The following is a 25192-nucleotide window of genomic DNA, read 5'->3' as shown; positions in this document are numbered from 1 at the left end:
GGGTCACAAGCTGGAGAAGTTCGAGAAGGAAGAGAATTCACAGTGATACAGGGTAAATGTGTCTGGGATTAGGAACAGGAGGCTTAAAGGGAAATGGAAATTGCGATTCATCTTAAATATGTAAATGGATACCAGGGGGGAAGAAGGGAGCCTCAAGTAGCCTGTGGTGGGAGGGGACCCATTTTACATTTTTGAATTTTTCACAAAGACATGAATATTTCAAATGTCATTCTCTGAGAGAGGAGGCAGAATGCATAGGTTGGATTGTTTGCCCCAGGATATAGGAAGCAGAGAGCAAAATTAACCTCTTGTTGGTGGCTTTTTTTCAACACCGCAGTTGGTACTAGTCAACTGGCATTGTAAAGACTGAAGTAAAGATTTACTTTTTACTTTTTTATGTATTTTCTGTCTTTCCTGCACCCTCCCTGTATTATCAAATCTCTGATCCAGTCATTCATTAGCAATAGTCATGTGGTACCAGGATCTGGGTTCTGGGAACTTAATTTTGCTCTAGTAGTCTGGGCTTTGCTTGTGTTTTCTAAATTCTCTGAGAGGAAGCTGATCCTGGGATGTGGTTCATGTGCTTCCTGAGTGACTTTTTAGGAAAAGTGGGGTACCAGAGAAATTCAAGTCTGGATTGATGAACTTTGGAGGAACTGAAACAGCTACCCCCATTCCAGTAGAAGGGACCTCTGCTGCTGCTGTAGAAGGAAGAAGGCCTTGACTCTACCTCTGGCGATGGAGTGAGCTTTCTGGCTGACAATGAATGAGCACAGTAGGAGATCAGGAAAGGCAGAGCTGTAGGCTAGTACTTCTTAGAACTTTTAGGTTATGAGAGAGGGAGATTTTACTTTAAACTTTAATTTCTCTCTGGATATATATTAATTGGAGATTTATATTCAAATGTACTGTAGCACTTGGTGCCTTTTATGCTGTCCAGATGTGCTCACTGTCAATGCTGGTGAGCTACCCTGGACAGTACAGCTGGTTATCATGGGAGAGAGGGAATTTGGGCTTGGAGTTTCACCTGGACATAATGAATGGACTCTATAATCTATCCAGAGGAATCCAGAAGCGTGAGCTAAGCTCTTTTGCATGGATCCCAGGAGGATAACAAGAACAAGCATGTGGCCCTTTACCACTCCTCTTCCCGACCCACACACTGCCCAGGGTAGCCTCGGAAGCCTGCCCAAGGCTAGAAGCCATAGACTGTGTCTGACTGACCCAGAGAGTAAATCCATTGCTCTCTTTATTTGTACACTGTCGGAGCTTTTCTGCAAGGCATGAGAGCAGAGCCCCCAGAGCATAGCCTCAGTCCTCTCCCCGGGCCTCTGGTGCAGAGATCCAGGGTAGAACACCTTCCTTGGCTCACCCACTAAATGATTTCATACGACTGAACTCTTGTGCCATCCTCCACGCTGAATCTTTCCAGAAGGGAGGCGATATTTTGGATAACAAAGGGTGGTGGAAACACTGGGATTTTACTTTTTAAGTGGGGAAGGTTGTGATAGTCTATAAGGATAGGCAGGTAGAACTCTATGTTGGGGGAGGGGAGTGCTGAACATATCCGATTTTGTGATTTGAAAGCTTTAGACCACTACTCTTTGAAGTGACTGCTGGCCACCAGACTTGACGGAAAGTGAAGGCTGAAGTGGTGGTCCAGCCAGAACACTCTGAGACAACAAACTCTGTAACAGACCACAACCCCAAAGGTCAGGGCTCAGTGTGGGTACAGACAAACCACTGGGAGAGATACTCACATGGGATGGAAGACATAACACACGGTAGGCGTGTACATCTAGTGGAGTGGCATCTAGCTAGCATACTTCAGAGAGCCTACAACTGGGTAGTGTTTCTAACCTAGATTCCTTCCCCTGAAGCATCTCTTGGCTACCACAATTTTCCTTATGACCAGATCACAGCAGACAAAGAGAAGGAAAGGGGAACCACTGTGGAAACAGCTGTGACTCAGAAACTTAGAATTTATTCTGGAACATCACCCTGATATTTTAACTGGTGCTTGGTGGATGGGAGCTAATCACAGACAAGCAGACAAGATGGGGTGCTCTGCCTTCCTATAGCACAGCTAATATTTGCACATAAAAGATCCTTCTTTCCCTCTCTCCTTCCCTCCCTTCCTTCTTACTTCGGGGCAAGTGATGCAAAGTCATTTGCCCCATTGTCAATGTAGACTTTAAAATGATGAGGGTCACAGTTTAAAGCCACACTAACCTATGTCTTACTTTGGGGAAAGACAAGTTTCCAGCAGGTATAAATTTACACAAAATACAAGTATGCTTTTTTGCAACAAAAGAAACTATTTATTTGGAATATGCATTACCAGTACAAATTAGGAGACTGTAAAACCTACACCGTGTTAGTATCATTAGAGAACACAAAATTTCAGTTGGAATCAAAAGGGACAGAAGCCTGTGCTCTCAGAGAAGCAGGAAAGCTTAAACTTTCAAAACCAAAACAGAGCAGAGCTTTGCAGGTTTATACTCTGAATAATAAGAACAGGGGAGGGGGAGCGGGAGAATAAAACCAAAAACCAAAGGAAAGCACTTCAAAATAATTGAAAACGCCAAAGGAAAGAAAAGAAGTAAAAAGAGAGAAAAGGGGGAAAACATTGAATGTTTTTATTAATTTTAACAAAAGGAAAAAAAAAGTTTACAAAAAAATAAAAGATTCCAGAAAGCTTTGAGCTAGGAATTGAAACCATAAAGGTGATGTGAAAAGCTTGTCATTATTTTGTTATGACTTAAAAACAAGAGTGCAAGCGTTTGGGTAGAAACACTTCCTAAAGTGTTCTTAACTTTTCTTGCTTGGGTTCTGGCTGCTTTCTGAATGCTTAATCATCTGTTGAATGAAAAACATTTAAATTAAGCTTCCTCCAGATAATATTGCTTTCTTTTCTCCCCTAACTTAACAAAAACATTCCAAATCAAGCCAGTTTGACAATTTGCTTTAATCAGCTGCCTAAATCAGAGGTTAATAAGAGGCGCACTGCCAATGAATCAGGTGTAACTGCTCAGCACTGTAACAACAGCACTGAGTCTGGCTCAAAAGATCAGTAGGCCAAATGACTCTAGGTTGGCTTCCTGGATCTAGTCTACTCAGCCAATGGTGCACATCCCACCAGGATCTCCTGTGGGATTCTACTGGAAGAAAAAAATCCTCTCTAGCTGAAAAGAGTTGTGGAATGTTGTTATTAATCAAGAAGAAAGAAAAGAAAGCATTTTATTGTGTCATTCACAATCAACCAAGGCAAAAACCTTTCCCTACAGTATAAAAAGGTCTCCTGGACCAATTCCTTGAATTGCTAAAGGGCTAAAAAGAAAACTCAAGTCCTTGCCTTTGTTTTTCTCAGGGATTGCAAGAATGCCACACACTCCAAAAAATGCAGGTGAAAAATATGAATCATTGTGGGCTTGATCTTTGAAGTCAACTGAATTCTGAAGCAAACAGAAGTACAAGGAAACAGCCTATTCCACAAATGTCATTTTTTCACATCACCTCAAATACATATTTAAGGAATAAAAACAGCAAGACCATAATCCTGACAATTAAAAAAAGCCCCACCATAAACAAACCAAAAATAACACAAAACAAAACATAATTTCTTTTTTATATTTTAAAGAGCAGAAGAAAGAAAAGAAAAGAATTTATTTCTGGGTCTCAAAGTTAATAAACATAATAACATGTTAGGCTGTACCTATTATGCTCACTATTCCAACCTTTTTTTTTTTTTTTTAGTTTACAAAATGAATTACTGTCACTTTTAAACATTGTGAAACAGGAAATGGATGTGCACAACTCGACACTTTTCTAGCATTCTTGAACTAATTCACAAATGCAAGAAAATAAAAGAAAAATGGGGGAAATGGTGAATGTAGGTAGTTCGGTGTTAAAAACTAATGCAGGAATGATGTGCATTGTCACAGAAAGAAGAGGGGAAATTCCCCATCCTGTTTTGCGTGCTATGAGGGTCATTTTTAAAATTTTTATTATAAACACTATTAAATTCAGACCGCTTTTTTGGTTTTTTTTCTTTATCTGAATATACAAGAACATTCATTATCAAATGTTCATCATCAATACTACAAAGAACGAGACACGAGTCGCAAGAAACAATGGAAAATGTTAATAAAGCTGAAAGGATCGTTGAGTATTTTTTTGTGTTTTTTTAATTTTTTTTTTAAATTTGAGTTTCTGTAGTTTCATCTTTTTTTGGTATCGAAGTCAGGTTTTTCTGGGCAGAAAAATAAAACTCAGAAGGAAAGAGGGGCAGGGAAGATATGTGAGAGAAAAGGCAAACGGTAAATAAAGAACCACCACCACAGCAAAATAAAAAATAAATGTAAAGGTGTCACTTGGCAAAAGTACCACACAGGAGTCAATTCCAAGCCAGGGGGAGGAGTTAGGGATGAAAAGGAGGATGTGATGAAGAGTTACAAGGTGGGCAAACCCTAGGGCTAGTATCACTTCTCAGGGGAAATCTGCCAGGGAAAATAGAGCGCTCCCACTTCCATCAGAAAATGAAGGAGTCTTGGGGCACATTTCGGTATCTGTAGGATTGACCTAATACGAATTCCCAGGGAGCTGTATTTCCAGAGGCACACTACTTTCCATCCCCATCCTTCCGCTGCCAGTGTTCTCATGCTTCGCTTAATGCAAAGAGATGTGGTGGCCGCCACGTTGGATATGATCGTAGGCGAGGAGGGGAAATCGTGGGAAAGGTACTGGATGTGAAGAGCGCTGCGTGAAGTGCTAGGTGGGGAAGATGCTGTGAGAGGTGATCAGTGCAAACTGCTGCAGGGAGAGAAACTGCCTGTGCAAAGGTAGCACTGCTCTGATCGCTTTCATTAACTTAAAATGGCAATCATTCAACCCAAATCTGGAATCATTCTTCCTGTTTCCAAGAGAACCCTTTTGTGTCCCTTTTGTACTTTGCCCTTAATCAGGGGGATACGATCCCACCATATTCCTCTGTGGGTAGTTTCAATAGATCCCTGCCACTCAGACAAAATTCTCCACTGGTTTTAATCACTGTAGAATGGTCACAAGATGGCTCCTTCCAGGAATCCTCTTTACCAAGCCCTGCTCTGATTATGGCGCAGGTTAGAAGAAAGTTTTTCTACTGATCTTAGTCATCCAGGCATAATGCCATCTTGCCAAATATTTACTTTTTGCATTTCCTTCAAATACACATACCTTCTAGTTCCTTAGGTTAACCCCCCACCTCCCAACACCCACACACAGGAACATTTTCTAATCATTACTGAAGTGTCACGCAGAATGTCCATGACCTTGTTAGCTGGCCACTCTCACCCCTCAGGGTCTTATACCTCTCCCGGAGGCCTCCCAAACATAGTAGATGTGACAGGGACTAAGTAGTTACAAGGCTACATACTGGATTCAAGTACAAGCTAAGAGAACCAGGTCCCATTTTTTCCAATTTAGAAACATCTCTATTCTAAGAAACAAGCAGACCAAAACAAACAAACAGAAGGAAGAACACTAACCCTTCTCTTTGTCATCAGGCTGATGACCTCAGGGTACTAATGTTAACCAGAAGTTAGACCAGGAAAACCATTTATTGTCCCTATGTGTCATGAACCAGTTTATCTTAGGGATGCTTCTTCCCCTGACTTCACAATTACAGATTGGATATGAATGAAATGAACTTCTGCCTCTCACAAGCCTCTTGGTGAGCCAGGCGTAATAACCCCCATTTTACAGATGAAGAAAATGAGGCACCAAGAGATCTGACCACCTCCCACTTAATCAAGTGACAGAGCTGCCATGTTTATTGCTGGCACAGTTGGCTATGAAGAATGTGTGCACAGGCGACATGAGGACAGCTGTCTAGTACCTACTCTTCACTCTCAGATATTACCAGGGAATAAAAATCATGGATGATTTCACTGAAAGCATGACCTCCCTGCTCCCCAACACTCTCAGGTCTTCAAAGTAAGCAAGCAAAATGTTTGCCCAAGCCATGTTCTTATACATTTTTCTCCTCCAGGACAAGAATGTGGTGCCATATAACACTTTGGATAATTAATGCAATGTCCCTAACATAAACACAAAAACAAAACAGAACCAAATCCATTGTAGACTTTGTAAGTACTGTGTGTGGCTCCCTGAGAGCTCCAGAGGTGGTGAGAACAGGATTAGTTTATACTGGAAACCTGGCCTTCATCATGATCAAGTCCTGTGTATGTCTTTCTGGTGTGTGCATGCTGGGGGCCTGGAAGCCCCAGGCACATGCTGCTTCTCTGTGTCAGTGACCTTCACTCAGAGTTGTTAATTCCCTCTCTTGGGCTCACAAGGTATAATGCTATGGTTACTAATATAGGTATTTGAATGAGGCACGTGCCTGATTTGGGGCAAATGAAATGTGTGAGGCTGTGCACATGCCTACGTTTGTATGCTTGTGTGTGTGTGTGTGTGTGTGTGTGTGTGTGTGAGAGAGAGAGAGAGAGAGAGAGAGAGAAGGGGATAGGTAAAGTGTTGCAGGATAAGAACCTTCTACTCCGTAGTGATGCATTCACCACCATGCCTAACTCAGACCTGGTTTTGCAGTAGATTCTGAACACCGCTTACTGCACAGTCTCCAGAGACTGTCCCTCTGAAACCAAGAGCTGTTACTGGGAAGATGCAAAAGCCTCTAGGAATTCTGCCGTTCTTGTTCCTTGAGCCTTCTCTTGCTGCCTGACTTCCTGCTGGGGACCAACCTAGCAGAGGTGAAACCAGAAACTGTGGCACTTCTAGAAGCCCAGCAATGGCAGCCCCCAAAGAATACCTGGGGCTGAGAAGGAAGAGGAGGAATTGTATTCTAATCAGAATCGCCCCCGGGGAGGTTAGAGCAAGAGGAGGCAGGGCGGCCTGGAATGAGCAGGGCAATGTGGCGTATTCCTGCTAAGAGGTAGTGAGAGTAACGAGAGAAACAGAGAAGGACTGCCTGTTAACAGAGGGAGCAAGGGATCCGAGGGAGGTAAGTCTGGCCCCTCAAACCACCAGCATGAAAACATACCAACACTTTTATTATTTTCTTTGTATTTTTTTTTCCTCTTTAAATTCCTCTAATTGTTGAAAATATCCTTCAGGGATGTAATAGAGGGCAGGGACCCAGGGAGTCTAGGACAGAGGGGAAGGGGCAGGGAAGATGATGGACACCAGGCTGACAGCTGGAGGCAGGGAAGGGTGGCTTCTACCCAGAAAAAAAGGGAAGAGAGTATAAAGAAGTGTCCAGATTGGCTGAAACAGCATCCCAAAGAAGAGAAGAGAAGGAGACTCTTATTGTGTGTGCTGATTGCTTCGACCTCCAGTCTGACCGCTTCAGCGTTGAGAAACCCTCCCTCCTGGCCCGGCCCCGACTGGAGCACAGGGTCAGCCGGGATGCGACTGTTGGGAGATCAGTTGGAGGTATCAGAGTGAACACTGCCAGGGCCTTCTGTAGGGGAGGTCACTGATGAAGGGGTAGTAGCATCCTGCCAACCTCCATTAGCCTAGAAGGGAAAAAGGGAGAGAAGTCAGTCCTCTGAGATCATCGGGTGGCTGTTCTGAGCAGACAGTGACAATAAGGCAACTTGGGTAAAGGGCCGAGCACAGTGCCTGGCACACGGGAACACTCATCCAAGGGGCGGCTAGGATTGTGGTTGATAACGCCCACCTCCCCCACCCTCAGATGAGTTTCGCTCTTCCCAGCGAGCCTCTGGACACAGTACTAGCACCTCTCACTTCTCACAGGCTTTGTAGTTCAGTCCAGGCCACCAGATGATTGTTCGGTGTGCTCTAGAATGACAGCAGCTGTCCTGCAGGCCAAGGGACCGAGTTCTAGCTCCGACCCTGGCAACAATTAGCTATTGGCTCTGGCGAAGCACTTCCCCCTGTTTGGCCTTGGGTTCCCCTTTAATAAAATTAAAAGATTAGCTCAAATGCTTTCTCGGGTCCTTTCCAGCTCTGGATGCTCCCTGTATTATGGGATCCCAGGCTCCTGTTCTATGCAAGGTTCTGTTCTAGCTGCTCAAGGGTGTATAATGATGAATGAGATACAGTTCATGTCCTCAAGGATGGGGATGAGACAAGCAGACGAATGAACTATATTGCCAGGCAGAACCTAATACATGGTACAGCCCAGTTGTCATGAAGCTTCAAATGAAGGCAGTATCTCCTCTTGATGCAGTATCAGCAAAGGCTTCATGGAGGAGGGATTCTCTGAGGTGAGCCTTGAAAAGCGGGTGATCAGACGAATAAAACAGGTAAAACAATGGTGCCAACACCATAAGGACTGGTCTGTGTGACTATATCTAAAAAGGTGGTAAGACAGGAAGCTACAAGTTTGATCTGTATTTGTAGATCATCTTCTAAGACTCTATATCCAGATGCACTAAAACAATAAAAGTGTCCTAAAAGGATCTGTTTTAATGACCACCCCTTTCAAAAAATACCCCACCATTAAATAGCTGAAGAATGATTTGCTACAGTGGTTGATTCATCATTGTTTACATATTTTAAAGCACTGAACTGTAAATGTGCTAAAAGGCCTCTTTTCCCCAGTCACTGGGTTCCTTTGAAGTTAATAGACTCTTAAGGCTGGAAATGTTAATACTGAACAGACCAGGTTTTAGGGAGTCCTGGTAAATTATTTTTACTGTACTTTCCTTTTATTCCCTGAAGTAGGTGGGGGTACCTGGGGCAGGTATTATTATTGTCATTTGGGAGGGACCACAGCTTCCACCCTAGTATAATCCACAGTACTTAGAAGCATGGCTGGCACCCTTGTAGGTGCCGGCAAACATCCATTCACGTTTCATTCATAAGAAAGCACAGGCGTAAGAGAAAATCAGGCTTCTGGATTCCAACTGAGACACAGAACACAGGCTTCCTAACCTCTGAATCAGGCTCCTTTTTCTCTGCCCTTTTCATCTGTTTGGCTCTCTCTGTCATTAGCTCACCCAAATGATGCTCCAATGTTCCCAGGAAAGCCAGGCTTTTCATTCAGAGCAGCTTCCCACCAGTTACTTCAGCATGAGGGTAGGTTTTTCCCCACACACCTCATTTTAAGAACAGATCTGGACACTAAGCGGGCAAAAGGTCATCCTGGGCAATGCCAGGAACACGGCCCTTCAATCTTGGATCAACGACTAACTGCTCTCAAGTTCAAATCTCATCTCTTAACTGAGTCAGGCAGCTCTACCCACTCCCCTTTTCTGTTGGAGGCCATTTCCCCTGTTGTTTGTTAAAGAGAGATTAGAAAGAGGACAATGAGGGGAAAATGAGAATTCTTTCTCTTATAACAGGAGGCTTTGCTATCTTTCGGGGCCTAAGACTCTGTAGTATGATCAGAATCAAGAAAAGAATTCATTCAATTTCCACATTTAGGCTGGTCACCAAACTGACAATATCTTACTTAGCCTCCCCTCTCAACCAAAAACACATGTATTCTTTTGGTACCATTTTAGGCTGATTGAGAATCATGGTTCTGTTTATTTTTCCCTGAAGAAAATCTTTTAGCATCATTTATCTTTTCTGATGATAAAAGTAAGATATGCTTATAGGATATTTGCAAATACAATATTTGCAATTATGCATGCAATATCATATTTGAAAATAGGAGAATTGTAAAGAACAAAGAGTACAATAGCCATAATCCTACTACCCAGAGATAATTACTCTTAGCATTTTGATATGCATCCTAATAATTTTTTAATATGTGTATGTTTATCAGATAGGTAGATAAATAAATAAATTAACTCACTAATTAAATAGACTGGAAGGTGTGTGTGTGTGTGTGTGTGTGTGTGTGTGTGTTGCTGGGTAGCATGGGATTTTAGGAAACTTTCCAGGAGCTCCATAAGCACAACATCATAAAGCAGAGAGTGAGGTGTTTATAAAAGAGGAAAAATGTCATGTATCTTAGACTTGACCTGGTATGAGACAAGTAGGGGAGGAAGCTCTCTAAAGCAGCTAGTGTCCATGTCATAGCACGTGGCACAAAGGCATGTCATTACATTGATCACAAATCACCACCACTACCATTGTTGAGCCATACTATAATTCCATTAAAATAACAGTAAGTGGTGCCCCAAATGAAGCCATTAGTAAAAAAAAAAATGAGCTCTGTGGTGTTTCATTAGCAGGGAATTAGCAGGCACTGTATATTGACCAGAAGGTTCTAGGAGACTTCTTTTGGAGTCATCTCTGAGCTGAAATAACTCAAACAGCAGACATTTGATCTCTTTCCTTCAAAAGTTCTGTTTTCTCAGACCAGTGCTCAGGATGCCAGAGGGGAGAGAGAGCTCACAGATGGCGGAAACAGGAATTAGTGCAGCCTGATACCAAAACCAGCATTTTAATTATGCTAGTTGGCCTGGTGAAGAAGAGTATATAAAACCTTAAAAAACCTTATTAAAAATAAAGAAAGAAAACAAATCTCTTTAACTGCCTTTTCTTCACTCCCCCTCCATCCACAAACACACACACAGACACATATGCACACACACTTCAGATGGGGTGACCACCAGCCCCAGTTTGCCCAGGACTCTGGGATTTAATGGAATGGGGGACTTTCAGTCCCGGGTCACCCTACCCCAGGATATCCCAGCTATGACCCTTGATTTCTTGCTAAATTCAGGACACTGTAGCCTATGGGTTTCAAGTTAGATGAATGCAAGTACTTTTTAGAACAAACGAGTCTAACACTGGGAAATGTTGAAGGATCCTTTTCTCTGGAGGTGCCTTCTACCATGGCATATTGTCTGCTGCTGCTCGTGCTGCTGCTAAAGCCTCCATGAGATCAGAAACGGCGAGCAAATCCACCCTACCCAGCTTTCCCGTAAATCACTTCGTCTGTTTCAGCTGTATCATTCCAGCTTTAATGTAAGACATTCAGAGGCTGCACCGTCTTGGGAAACAGCTGACCTCGCTTACTGCCACGTTAACCCGGGGAGCAATTCCTTCCCTCTTCCTCCACTGCGGGTGAATATTAAGTAGGAAACACCGCCTTTGTGTGTTTATTTATCTCTGGGAACAGTGAGAGTCAAAGATGGTCTCATTAACAACCGTGTGAGGTGGCGGGAAAATAAGACCTCTGTTTTAATTTTTCTTCTGCACTCCAACTTCCTCCTTCACTCTCCGATGCAAACCAGCCTTTAAAGGGACACACTCACCTTGTAAAATGCTGCTGTTGGAAACCACCCTGAGGGGATACAGGGGTGGGAATCTGTAAAGCCAAATATGCCCTTTTTATCTCAAAGCATCCATAATGGGAGAGAGTTCACATTTACACCCAGTTCTTTCAGGTTAATTCTGTAGCCTGTGGCCTGGGAAGCAAGACTTGTGTAACATTTAATTCCACCAGGGGAAACCTAAGCCAGCAGCAGGCTTGACCTGGAACCTCATGAAGAGGAAGCTAATAGAATATAGAATTAGGACAAAACGCAGTAGATTTCCTAGTTAAGAAAATCTGGACTTTCAAAACACAAATTCAAGGCATTTGGGAACAAAATGTTTCAGGAACAAAAATGACTACTCTCTATCCTACCCACATAACTTGATAGACGCCACATTTTGCCAGAATCCCATCTAATGGATAAGGCAAAGCACGCCTATCAGAGGAGGTAGAGGAAGCTAGCCGTGGAGCTGGGGATGGAGCGATGGTGGATGGCAAAACCCACACGGTTCCTCCTGACATACACAGGAGCACCCAACTGCAGCTTAAGCCCTGACTTCCCTCCCCTCTGTTGCCCTCCTCGAGCCAGAACTCAGGGGGCCACCTGCCTCTCCCTCGTTGTTGCAGAGCCAGTACCCCTTTTCACCCAGAGCAGCGGCCGCTGGGCTGAGTGAGAACCGCTGGTCCCATACTGCTCTTTTTCCCGCTCTTCCTCTGAGCTTACCTTAGCAGTACACGGTTGATGCAGAGAATTCATCACCTGATGTGACAGCCCAAGCGAGCCTGGCACTAAGAAACTCTCATTTGCAACCCAGAAATACACTGAGGTGCCACAAACCGGCTGATGTCAGCACCGAGTTGAGCTTGATCTGCATATGGGCCAGATGCCATTACCAGCAATGCCTTCAGCAAGGGTGAGGAGGTGGACGTGCTCCAGGCCCTCAATAACCCAGGCCCTGGCGGGGCCAGCCAGGAAGAAAAACAAAGAAACATGCATGCATCCTCTCTCCCTCTTTCTCTCCACACACACACTTGCACATACAATCACACACACAGCCACCATTTATCAGGGGAGACATCAGCTCACACAGTGGAGACACACCCTAGATCCAACATTGTTCCATCAAGACAGAGCTATGTCTTCCTGATATGCATAGACTTTTCCCAAGATTATACTGTGAGCACTTCCCAAGAGATGCTCTGGGATGAAAAAATGCTACTGGAAAGCCCCCTTAGGGACAAAGGATTCAAAATTTCCCTGGGAAATTTTACAACAGTAAACAGACCCATGCTTATTCTGGCACCCCTACAGTTCTCTCTGGAGCTGCCCTCAGCGTGATCTTTCACAAATGTAGTTTTGATCAAGTCACCTCCCTGTTTAAACTTTCAATGGCTTCCTACTGGACTCAAGGTGAGGTTCAATGTCCTCATCAGGTCTATCATGTCCTGGACCTTGCTGACTCTTCAAATCAATGCTCATGTTTAATACTTCAACCATATCAGGATACTTAGAAATTCCCGTAACAGAGCTGCCATTTCATGCCTGTTTCTTTCCCCTTGAATACAGTGCCCCACTCATCCATTTACTTGCCACTCTTGCCTTGGCTCTTTTTCAAGACTGAGTTTAAGTATCCTTGCACCTGTATCTGACCCCTGGCAACTTTTCTTCCTCCTATAAGCCCTCCAGGTCATTCCCCCCCAAGCCCGCACCTCCCTGCCAGGATGTACCTCTATCACAGCACCTGTGATGCCATATTGCATTTGTTCTTTCACATGTCTGGATGATGAGAACAGGGCTATGGAACTTATCTTTGATTCCAAAGTTCCTACCATGGTGCTTGACACAGCGTAGATTTTAATAAATATCTCTTAGAGGAACATAAGAAGAAGTAAATAAACATTTAATGGCACTGTAACATCCATCCTCCATTGTGGGTATGGACATAGAGAAGGGTATCGGGTCCCTGACCTCCACAGTTCAGTCTGACTACATGTAAAGAGCTGTGTATACCTAGAAAACATTCAAGATGCAAAGCAGAGGTAGCACCAGGGTTCAAGGTAACTTTTACACCCAGGAAATGAACGTTTCTCTTGCTAATAAGTAGGCATCAAGGAGATCTGGTATTTCATAGCTTATCTCAGACAAGAAACTATGATTCATATTTATATTGTTCTGTTTTTTTTTAGGGAAAGCAATTGAGAAAAACATTGGATACTGCCTCTTGCAGTTCCATCTTAACAAGGAGTGTTCTCCACAGGGCACAAGGAGCGGGAAGATATCCCACCCTGCATCTGGAACGGTCTCCTAGTCACCACCTCAGGTGTCCTGGGAATCAGACAAATGTACAAAATAGACATAGTCCCAATGTGGCCTGTAGGTCTTTGCCCATCTTTAGTCTCTCAAGGGCTGAGACCCACATGCAGGTAGAGCTTCCACCATGGGACCTGGGAAAGGAATTGCCAGATAAAATATAGAATACCCAGTTGAATTTGAGTTTTAGATAAACAACAAATAATTTTTTAGTGTAAGTATGTCCCATGCAGTATTTTCATTTGCTAAATCTGGGTAAAACCCTGTCTGGGAAGAACATGTACTCTCAGCCAAAAATTTTTTATTCTAGCCTAGTTTGGCTAGAATAAATTTTGCTGCTTTCCTTGCTTTGACCTTCTGCACTTGTATCTTCATACAGGGAATGTCTTTCTTGTGGCTGTGACCATCTCTACTAAGCCCTTGCCTAGCTTCTGCTTAGTGTCCTGCTATTTATCACAGTTCATTTGAGAATGAGGTAGTGACATACATACACTACTATGTATAAAATAGATAAACAAGGACCTACTGTATAGCACAGGGAACTATACTCAATATTTTGTAATAACCTACATGGGAAAATAATCTGAAAAAATAACATATACATACCTATATGTATAACTGAATCACTTTGCTGTACACCTGAAACTAACACAACATTGTAAATCAACTATACTTCAATTTTTTAAAAAAAGAATGAGGTAGTGACTTGCTCTTGTAAATGAAATCCTTCTCTGGAACCTCAGCCCACCAACTACTGCCTGCCATCACATTTCCCTGAAGTTGGTCCTCTGTCTGGATTATCCCATGCCGCTGGCTCTAGGATTCCTATTGCCATGGTCCCCTGCCTATTGGGGGTATCCTCTCTGATTGCCACTTACCACTAAGTCGGTCCCTGGTGACCTTACACCCACACACCACCACACCCCTTGCTAGTCTGCTTCCCACCACAGCCTCTTGAGCCCTGAGATTTTGCCGTGAAGGTTAAGAATGATCCGTAGTACCCTTAGACATTCCTGGTAGAGAACAGACGTTAGTACTTTAAGCTGCTCTGAAGAAATAATAGATTTCTCACTGCCAAAGTGAGATTCCTTCCTACTCTACAGAGAAGTCAAGTGAGAGGTTTTTGCCTTTGCCTACCCCCTTCTCTGGTCTCTAGGAATCCATATCTTCTTTCATGGCCCACCCTGAGGGCTACCTCCTTTCTTCAAGTCGCTTCAGGGCAAACCATCACCCACTTCTCTACATTCTGGTACCACTGACCTTTTGACCTTTCATGTTGACATTTAACCACATGCAGCTTTTATTTATGTAAATATCCATGCAAGCACCAGATCTTATTAGCTGCAATCCTTTAATTCTTAAAATCTACAAATATGTGTTCAGTGCCTACCTCATACTATGTACTAAGCATACTGTGGTAGATACAACACATTTTTTAAAAATGTGGTGTCTGCCCTCATGGAGCTTGCTGACTTGTGGGAAATAGGCATTCAAAACATATCAAAAGAACAAATATAGATTACAGATGGTAATAAATGCTATGAGACAGAGGAACAGGGACCTCACTGAGGTTGGGGCTTCTGGAAAGTCAGCCTAAAAGTGAACAGAAAATAGACAAGTAAAGAGTGGGGCAAAAAGCCTTCTAGGCAGAAGCAGAAACCTGTCTAAAGGCTCCAAGGAACTGAAAAAAGGCCTGAAAGAATGGAGCATAGGAGCAGAGTGGCGAGTGCAGCAAGATGGGCCTGGAGAATGTGATGGCTTGATCATGCCAAGACTTGCAGGCTTTGATTTTTATCTTAAGTAAGATGATAAATCATTCAACCACAAGCCATTAGAAGACAAGGATCATGTCTGATAGAGCAATTGCTCAAATAAGTACTTGAGTTGAACAAATAGAGAAATGAATGCTTTGATAGCTTCTTTTTGTGCCTGTCCCTGTGTCTATAAGGCCATCTGTATGCTGGTACACATTGTAACTTTGTAGTTATGTAAGACTCGTAATAATAATTCTCTTACTTTGGTTGATGAATATATAATGGTACATAAACTCAGTATGAACATCTATTCTTCTCAGGCCAGGAACCTACGACTCAGAAACTAGAATTTGCCAAACTTAGTCCCTACTATATGCCACAGCTTCTGGACATTTCAGGTTTCAAAAGCTTGGGGTGCATGAAGTGCAGAGCATGGCTGCTACTGATCTCAGGGAGGAAGGTAGATGACTCATGCTCTTAAGTTCACCTTCTGGGAATCTATGCGCTGTTTATTAAGGTGCTAGAACCTATGAACCACAAGACTGGCCTCAGAGAATTTTTTCAGGGGATTCTAATACCTTCTACTCTCAAGCCTCAATCCACCTTAGCAAACTTGGTGTTGGACAAGACAAACTGTTTTCCTCGGGGGTTATACTTCCGAGACATCACTGTGTGTGGTACCACCTTGTTAGTTAATACAGTTTACCTTACACTGGCGATGCGAAGTCCTGGGCTGAGACCTGTATAGTCAGGTGGTAACCCTGATCCATGTTCACTTGGTATGAATGTGAACTGTCTTATTACAAGTCATTATCTCCAACTGTATCTGGCATGCAGTCAAGGGCACTCAGTCAAAATCCAACTGCAAAATTACAGCACCATCACAGTGCACCATCCTGCCAGCTCTCAGCGCCACACGACTGAAGTACATGCACATATAGGTCAACTCCAAGATCAAGATCTATTTTGGAACCTTCTTAACTTCATCCTTCCTTAATTCATCTGTTGTGAAGGCCCAGAATTAACACTGCCATGTAAGGCACTTGAGACACAGAGGATGGTCTGGGTTGAACCTTTCCTAGCTTGCACAGGATACAAGGTAGTGTACATTTCCAAGTTTAAGGCTGGGATGCTTTTGGATTTCTGCTCAAAGTGCAAATAGGACAGTTACATATAATGTTTCCATGTTCCACAGACTTAGGGGGGCCTTAGGCTAAATGTACATACAGGAAGTGAAAACTTCAAATGTGTTTTATTTAACTTTTCAGAGACAAAGAAAAATAAGCTCAGCTTGCTTTAGCTAAATAGAGGTGTCTTAGTGCAGAAAACTATTTATATCTGAATAAACATCCTCTACATCCAGGCCTGCAAAACTAAAGCACACGCACACTTACACACATCCACACACACTGCACAAAAACACATAATTTCCACACACTTTATCATACTGATGTAGAGCTAATACGTGTTCAGAAAATACTTATGGCACCTAAAAAATGTGCATACACACACAGATGCTGCAGATGCTGGAAAAGAGTAGCTCTATAAGATAATAGATAATTATATTTACTCATATAGCCAAATCTAAAAAATTCAAGCAAAGGGCATTTTTTTTACTCTCAGTATAAATTATGTGATTGGCTGATACAGACAGCTCCAGATTCTTCATTTTAGTTTCATAAACTTTGATTTTGCCGTGGTTTTGTTGAAAGGCTATTATCTAAGGGTACACACAGGAATTGTATACACACCTGAACGAGAAACGGTGGCTAGCTACGGAACACACACATACACACACATAACTCGTGGTGTAAACCTTGAGGCTATTTACCATCACACAGGAAGCTAAATCCTCTTACACTTTCCTGACCATCCAAGAGACAGCAATTACCCCAGATTATCAGACCAACAATGACATGTCGCGTAAAGAGAGTCACCGAGCCAACTTCACATCCCAAAGACTGGCATATTCAAGTACACTTAGGACATTAATAGCAATTTACGTGCCATCACTGAGACAAAGCCACAAAGGCTCCGTTGGCAGCCTCTTATTTTGAAGCCTATTATTTGTGGGAGTTACAGGCTATAATCACAACAGAAACTTTCAAAACCCTTATCTTCCGTGACGCACCAAATCTATTTCAGAGCCATAATTGCTATGTCACCGGAGAGTCTGCTGCTTAATGCACTCAAATGCCATTTAGTGTTTGCAGGGTCATTACAGCTAACAGAAGGGTAGGAGGGAGAGATGGTGGGAAGTCGTGGGGTACAGGCAGACAGAGAATGTTGAGGGGAACGTGCTAGAATGGGGCATGAGGCTCTACTGTGCCTTATTTAGGGAATGATACTGTTGTTTTGAGAATTCTATGTACCTATGAAATGAAGGCAAGTGCTTGGAAACTACGTACTCAAGAATTCTGAGTTATTTTGACACCACCCCAGAATGCTGGGGGATATCCTCTTTTTTTCTGAGATTCTCATCCAAGTATAAGACTGGGTTGATTTTTTTCATTTTCATTTTATTCCTTTTAGATTGTCCCAGCAACCTCTGCAGTAGAAATCTTCCAGCTGTGCTGTGGGCTCAGGAGTCTGACTTGGCTTTTCTATATGTGTTCTGCCAGGGAATGAGAAGGGCAGAGGGGAGTGATGATGGTGAGACGTCAAAATTCAATCATCTAGAAGAATGTGCTACCTTTCAGATGGTAAAAGAAGATGCAAGGAGACAGATATAGCCTCCAAAATATGAGAAAATATCTAGGCACTCAAAAGACCATTTTTTAGACCTAAGTTTAGCTAAGGTCATAAGAAAACTTTTAAATTATATGTAGTTTTATTTCTTCAACCTGGCTATAAACTAGCCAATGACTTATTTGGCAACTCCTAATACTTAGGGGAATACTAGACGTAGGGTAAATCTTCAAGGAAAGTTTTGACTGACTAATGTATCTCTAGGTTCTTTTAGACAATTCTTGGGTTCTATTTTATAGTCCTGAGTTTTTTCATACACTAGAAATACAGAAAATGTCAAACCAGTTCAGATTGCAGGGTTAATTATTTTTAAGATCACCACCAGTATCACATATAGATCTGCCTTTAGTTTTCCCAGGATAACAATCCTGGGGCCTTATTCCTCCTGAGTCTTCCTCCATTGAGAAATAGAATTTTCTCTATTTTCTAAATATTGGCCAAGCGAGAAATGGAATCATACCCTTCTTGTGTAAGAGTTCTTAGAAATCAATAAGAAAAACATGAGCATTTCAAGAATGCATAAAAAGACTAACAAACAGATGAAAAATGTTCAATCTCATTAGTAAATCAAAGAGATACAAATTAAACTAAAAATGAGATGGCACTTTATAATGTGAATTGAAAGAGACTGAAAAACTGCTAAGACATTGTTATCGAGAATGTAAGGAAATGGGAAGGATCAAAAATGCTGGTAGGAACCATAAATTAATAGGAGTTTCCAGGAAAAAAGTTTACAATACATCACAAAGGCCTTAGATTTGTTCATACCCTTTGATCTAGCAGCTCCATTTCTAGGAATTTATTCAAGGAAATAATACAAAATATGCACTGAATTTTCTGTACTATGATGTTTACCACAGTGTTATTAATAATAGTAAAAAAAAAAAAAAACCCAGCTTAAATGTTCCACAGTAGAGACTGATTAAATAAATTACGGACCTTCCCGGTAACAAGCTCTTATGCAGTTATTAAACTTATGTTTGAGAAGAATGTTTAATGATATGGAAAATATTCATAATATATTTTTAGTAAAATAACTAGGCTACAAAATGATGTGTTCCATATGATCCTAACTTTTCTACACCCACACAAAACATACTTAGACACAAAATGTTAGGAGGCTGCCAAGCAAAAAGTTAGCAGTAATTTTCTTCTTTGTGACTTTCCTGCATTCTCCAAATTTTCTACATTAAATATTAATTTGTAATCAGAAAAAAAAGTAAATGTAAAACTTAAACAAAGTGTAGGAAGGAAAGTCCACATCAAATTTAGGTCTTTGTCTTGTGTGTTTGAAAGGTCGTGGCCAACCTCTACAGCTCATTGGAAAAAAGACCAGTGCAATTAATGGTCAAATCCAAGTCTGAGGAAGAAAGATGGAGGTAAGAGGGACTCTTCTGCCTGGAGAATAGTGCGTTAGCAGGTGACTTCACAACTCTCTTCAAAATATAATTACCTGTCAAGAGTATTAATCAGTTGTTTTTCCCATTACACAAAAATTAAGGTCAAAGGAAGGAGGTTAAACATAGCAATCAACTTAGACAAGATGGAGAGTTGCTTGAAAAGAAGCATTTGATCTCTTTTTAATTTTCCCTATCCCAATGCCCAACACAACTGGTTAATAGTAAATTCCAAGAAAATGCCTGCTGATCGAATGAGTGAATATGAATGAATGAATAAATGAAGGAATTGTAGATCAAGCTCAAGTCTTCAGAGACAACACCTGCCCCAGAGAAAAGTATGGGGAAGAGAAGAAACAGCAACAGATACCTGGTCTCTGAACATACGCATAAAAGAGTTCTACCATGAATTAGTAAAGATTATTGGGTATAAGGTATATGGAAGTTGGAGGTAAAAGATGGGTACTGGGATATAATAAATAGAGAGAAAAAGAAGAAAAAGCCATTGTCTTATGGGAGAGACTCTTTCTGGACCACAGAAACCCAAAAATGTGTAGGGGTTCCAGGCAGGCAGAAAATCCAGACGCAAGTTGGTTGCTGGTTTTTCAAAAAAAGAAAGAAAGAAAAGAAAAACCTCTTGACAATAGGTTCAAGTAGGCTCACTTCAAAAAGTATGCATTAAGCACCTAGTGTGTACCAAGTCTGAATGGAAGGCTGGGATACAAACTAGAATCCTCTTCAGAAACCTATGGCTGAGAGGAAGTAAAGAAAAGAATCAGAGAAGAACTCCCATTCCAAGCCCAGCACACTAAGTACTATGTAGGAACTAGGAAGAACTTCTAGGAGAAGATAATCCTGATCTAAACCCTGTAAAATGGGTAGGATTATGAGATGTTTTCCCACTGCCACAGGTTCCAGGCCATGGATTCTACTGCTTGAGAATTTTAACCACTAGCAATTGTCTCTAGGAAAGGCCAAGCTTACTAGGACAAGAGGGGTAAAGAACCAACATTTACAGTGCCAGGTACTTCTTGAACATGTAATCTAGAGAAGTACCAGGGCAGGTACTTGGTGATTTAACAGCAAAAACAATCACTCCAGACAAGGAATGAAAATTGACACCCATAGGTATATTTTTTCTAACCTTTAGACTTTTTTTTTATTGCTGTTGTTCTGATGCCTGATTTCATCCCTCACTAAACTTTTTTTGTTTACATTGTTAAGGTCCTAATTATTTTAATAAAATTGAATTAAATAAGTTAATGCATGTAAAGTGCCTAACACATGGGAAGAAGTCAGAAAGTGTTAGTTATTAATACAATTATTAAATGTCATTTTAGCCTGTTAATTTTCTCTTCTTATTGTTTTATAATTGTTCTTTAATTTACTGCTTAATATCACTTCCTTATTTTATTACTACTTGATCTGTTTTATAATCTTTGGAAGTATGTTCTTAGAAGAGGCTATTTATTTTCACCACTCATTCTAGCTTATTTTATATTGTTATTGTCCTCTTTGCTACTTGTATATCATAATTGCTTTTAATGTTCATTTTGCCATTTCACATGCAATTTTATCCATCTCCTGCCTTTTTATCATTCCATTGCCTTCTTTCTTCTTAATTCTCTGTTCTTCTTATTTCCTGGATCTTTTAAATTTAATATTTGCCATTTTTTTCTATTTATTTTTTCTAGTTTTATTCATCTATTACCCTTGTACCTGTTGCACTTATTCTTTTAAATTTTTATTCTTTTTAATTATTAAAAATGCCAAGTATTAAGTATTGACAAAGGGGGCCACTTGACAGAAGTCCTGGCCCAGTGAAGCAAGGTGGCTCCTTCTCATCTCTTCTGTTGGCCTAGGAAAAACTGTTACTTCTATAGTTAATGTCCCAGTCTCTTCACTGCTGATCTTCCATCCTCCAAAACCATTACTTAACATGTATAATTTATTAAGTTAACAGGCAAAATTTTCCTCTTCTTCCATTTCACTGCCCCCAAATTAAAACTTCAAAACAAAACAAAACCTCTATTGATATTTGGTACCTAGATTCCTGAAACAGTCTTGCCATCTATTTTAGTGAACCATCAAATCTCTCCATGAAGAGACACTTGATCTAAAATCTCTCTTCTCTCTTGTGTATGATCACTGGGTCCCTGGTAAGTTGGCTAGCCAAATATGACATAATAGTGATGAACAGTAAGCTATATCCAGGGAAGGATTTACTATATAAGTTTTAGATTTAATTTTAATAAAAGAACCAACCAGTCTTAAGCCCTCTATATGCTACCCTGAAAGGATATATAACAGAATAGTCATAACTGAGTTCTTATAGTTCTTTCCCATATCAGCCAGGCTCCAAAATATTTATTACTAGGAAACATAACGGATTCTCTTACTGTAAGGTTCTTGATACCTCCCTTCATTAAGTGTAAGATGTAGAGGTTCAAGGGTCCATCTGGATAAAGGGAAAGAACAGAAGCTTTGGAGTTAGACCATCTTGGTCCACACCCTGGCTCTATCACTGACTGGCTATTTGACTTTTGGGCAAACTACTTAACCTCTCTGAATCTCCATTTTCTATCCATAAAATGGAGATGAGAATGTTTATAAAGACACTGGATTAGGGTACTCAATAACTATTATGAATTAGTATTCTTAGTATGGATAATGGTGGAGGCTCAACTTATCCTCAGAACTTTAAGCATGTAATTAATTGTGCTTTTGTTCTTCTACCCCTCTAAAAAGGCACAGAACCCTCAGTAGTTACGCTGGTTCTCTCTAGAACTCCTGAGCTCTGGTGAGAGAGGGATCTGAAACTTCCCTCATGAGAACCTCATCCTCTTACAGAGGGAGTATCCTCAAGGTCTACAGGTCGGCTGAGGCTGGCTTCCACACTCCCAGAGACTGGAACTCTCTAAGCCCCAAAGAGTTTATAGAAATGTAGAAAGGTTCAAGTCAAGATGAGTTCAAAGACACGTCTGGCTTAGGCTTGAAAAATTATTAGGTTAGATGAATTAATGGCGGACAGAGTTGGAAATTATGATGGCCATTCCCCAAATTCTTTAAAAATCATATTATATTGATTATATAAAGGTGGTGTAGTCCTTCCCTTTCAGTGAAGCAGGGGACTGAACCCGGTAACTCCCAGTCCTTCCAGCTTTCTGTGACTTTACAGAGTGTAAGAACGATATCCTATTGATATTTGCATTCCTGGTACTGGATATCACAAGGTTCTCAATAAATCTGTCAAATAAAGCACTTATTCATTTACTTAACCTGGTTAGTTGTTCCCGACTCAAGTCAGTCATGCCTTCTGCCTTATATATCTGTGAATTTGGAGAATATTTAGGGATCCAAATACTTAATATTTAAAGGTGTGGAATAGAATTTCCCAAAACTCACTTAGAGCCAGGTATAAGTAGAGATTTTTAAAATGTACCAAAGTTAAAAATAACAATTGGATTTTCTTAAAAAGAGGTCTAATATTTTCTCTGAAAACAAACTTGTCTAAGAACATGGAACTCCTTCCCAGAGGGCAAAAAGAGGGCCATCTTCTGAAATCAATACTAACTTTTCCCCACAATTAAATTCAGCCAATTTAATTAGCTTAATATTTACTGAGGTCTAAAAGGGCTATGCCACTTTCAGGAGTAACCACAAAAACAAACTGCCCTTTTGAGGTTGTAATTGTTTTTTTTCTTTATGGAGCAGAAGGCGGGGTCGACTTGAGTCTGGAACAGCTAACTCAATCCTAGCCCAAGGACAGCATGGCTGCAAGGACAAATGTGGGCCAACTGGACAGGATGCTGTAGCACATCAATTCCAATGAAAACAGCATGGCGTCATTGTCATGTCAGAGACAGAACTATTTCCAAAAACACAAATTTATCTTTTCCTTATAGCTTTGAAGTATTTCCTCTCCTCTTGTATTTTCTTGGGAATGGAAAAACATCATGCTTATAAGTAGAACAGGGATACTGGAAGAGGCCTTTGACATCATCCAGCTCAAGTGTCCTTTTTAGAGTACAGGAGACTGAGTCTTATCTAGAGAAAGTGACTTGTCCACAGTTACACAGGCAGAAAGTGGCAGAAGTGAAAGATGTGTACACACATTATAAATGTGATCATGTTTGGAGTGATTGTGTCACTAGGTTTGAGATCAAGAAAATTCTTTGTGACTACTTCTACTTCTACAAAGAGATAAGGAATCTCCACAGAAGGATACTTATTTTATTGTAAGTCCATGGTATGGCTTTTTTGTGCACCGGGGAGTAGGTTTCTCAAACTATTGCTGGTTGGTCTTGAATTCCTCTCTTCTGCTATATAGCTTAATTTCAAATTCCCTCCTAAACTACAAAGTTGATTGGCTCCCTTGTCCTAGTATTCCAAGAACAGGAAACCTAATCACAGATAAAGTGTTGAATGAGACTGAAAGTTAAAATACATCTTGATTGGCATCAGGGTTTCTCCAACTTGACCTGGATATATTATGATGTAGCCTCATTCCCCAAAGTCAAAAATGCTATTGATGACATATTTATTGAAGAAATGGATGAATGAATTAATGAATACAGGAATGCATGAATATTTTAATATGCCATTGAATGATCTGGCCTCATTCATCTTCTGTACCTTTAAGGACTTTCACCTGGCAGCTGGTGAAAAACAGTGGATTGCATATGAAATTACAATATTGGGATTTTTTTTTTTTTGCTTCTCCAACTATTGTGGGCTCAAATAAAATGCTGCTCTAGTCTCGAATGCTCAGTTGATACGGTATTAAGGCTGAAAGGCCTCATCATGTAAGAAGCTAAAGGGACTTACTCTATTTCCCTTTGGCTCGGTCATCAGGGAGAGCCAGGCTTATAAGCTTCTGGAAGGTGGGAGTCCATCTACTCTGTACTGCTGCCTTCAACCCTGCAGAGATTGGTTTACCATGTTCAAATCAAGCCTATCCTCACTCCCTTTACCCCCCAGACTGGGGCTGTTCACTGGTTCCTGGCTGCAGCACCAGAAGGTACCCAAAGGCAACTAACTGGGAGCACATCTGAATATGTTTTAATATCTTCAAAATTCACATTCAGCTTGGTAGAACAATTAAAACTTCATATAATTAAAGTGAGTTTTTAAAGATCTGCATATGATTTTAATTATCACCCTCACTCTCCAGTCTTACAAGTCCACATGTGGCAACATCTTATTAATATATACTTTAAGTGGAAGGAGGTCTCTCAGAAGTAGTTAAGAAAAAATGAAAATGATGGCAGGTGGCCAAGTATTACCAAGTAACCCCTGTGATGTCTAAATGCCTGAAACGTGTTTACTTAAATAGTTCTCTATTTTTGTCCCAATGATTCTGTATTTTATTTATTTTCTTTGTAAATGTCCTTTTGTCCCTTTGCCTAACATGGGAGAAAGCAAAAACAAAAATAAAAACACGTATGTTATGGTTTACAAAGATCAAAGCTTCATATCTATTTTTCCACTACTATAATTATCACAAAGCAAAATCAATGAGACTTTTCTGTCACAAACTGACGTTAATGGCACTTCGCCTTTATAGAGAGAACACTAACATTTCATTTCTATTTTCACTTAATCTCTTGAATAATGACAATCTTATAGGGGTATCTGTCAACATTTAAGATGTGGCTGGAGTGAACTCACTCCCTTAATTCACATTTTATTTCATTTTTTAAAAATTTATTATTATTATTTTTAAATATTTATTTATTTATTTGGCTGCGCTGGGTCTTAGTTGCGGCACGTGGGATCTAGATCCCTGACCCGGGATCGAACC

At 40.9% G+C, this 25192-nt stretch overlaps 1 protein-coding gene across 2 annotated transcripts in view; it reads right to left on the bottom strand.

Moving 5' to 3' along the window:
* Positions 1-7421: 7421 nt before the first annotated feature.
* The window catches only part of PBX1 (PBX homeobox 1), a gene marked incomplete at both ends in the record, with an annotated part of 274714 nt that continues 256943 nt past the window's right edge, over positions 7422-25192 (bottom strand). For both annotated transcript variants that reach the window (XM_079719482.1, XM_079719484.1), the window contains one exon: positions 7422-7514. In XM_079719482.1, the coding sequence (XP_079575608.1) occupies positions 7422-7514 (93 nt within the window). The remainder of the gene's footprint in view (positions 7515-25192) is intronic.

The sequence above is a fragment of the Hyperoodon ampullatus genome, assembly GCF_949752795.1.
Source record: "Hyperoodon ampullatus genome assembly, chromosome: 2".
Classification (NCBI taxonomy): Eukaryota; Metazoa; Chordata; class Mammalia; order Artiodactyla; family Ziphiidae; genus Hyperoodon; species Hyperoodon ampullatus.
This window is presented reverse-complemented; position numbering and strand designations above follow the sequence as displayed.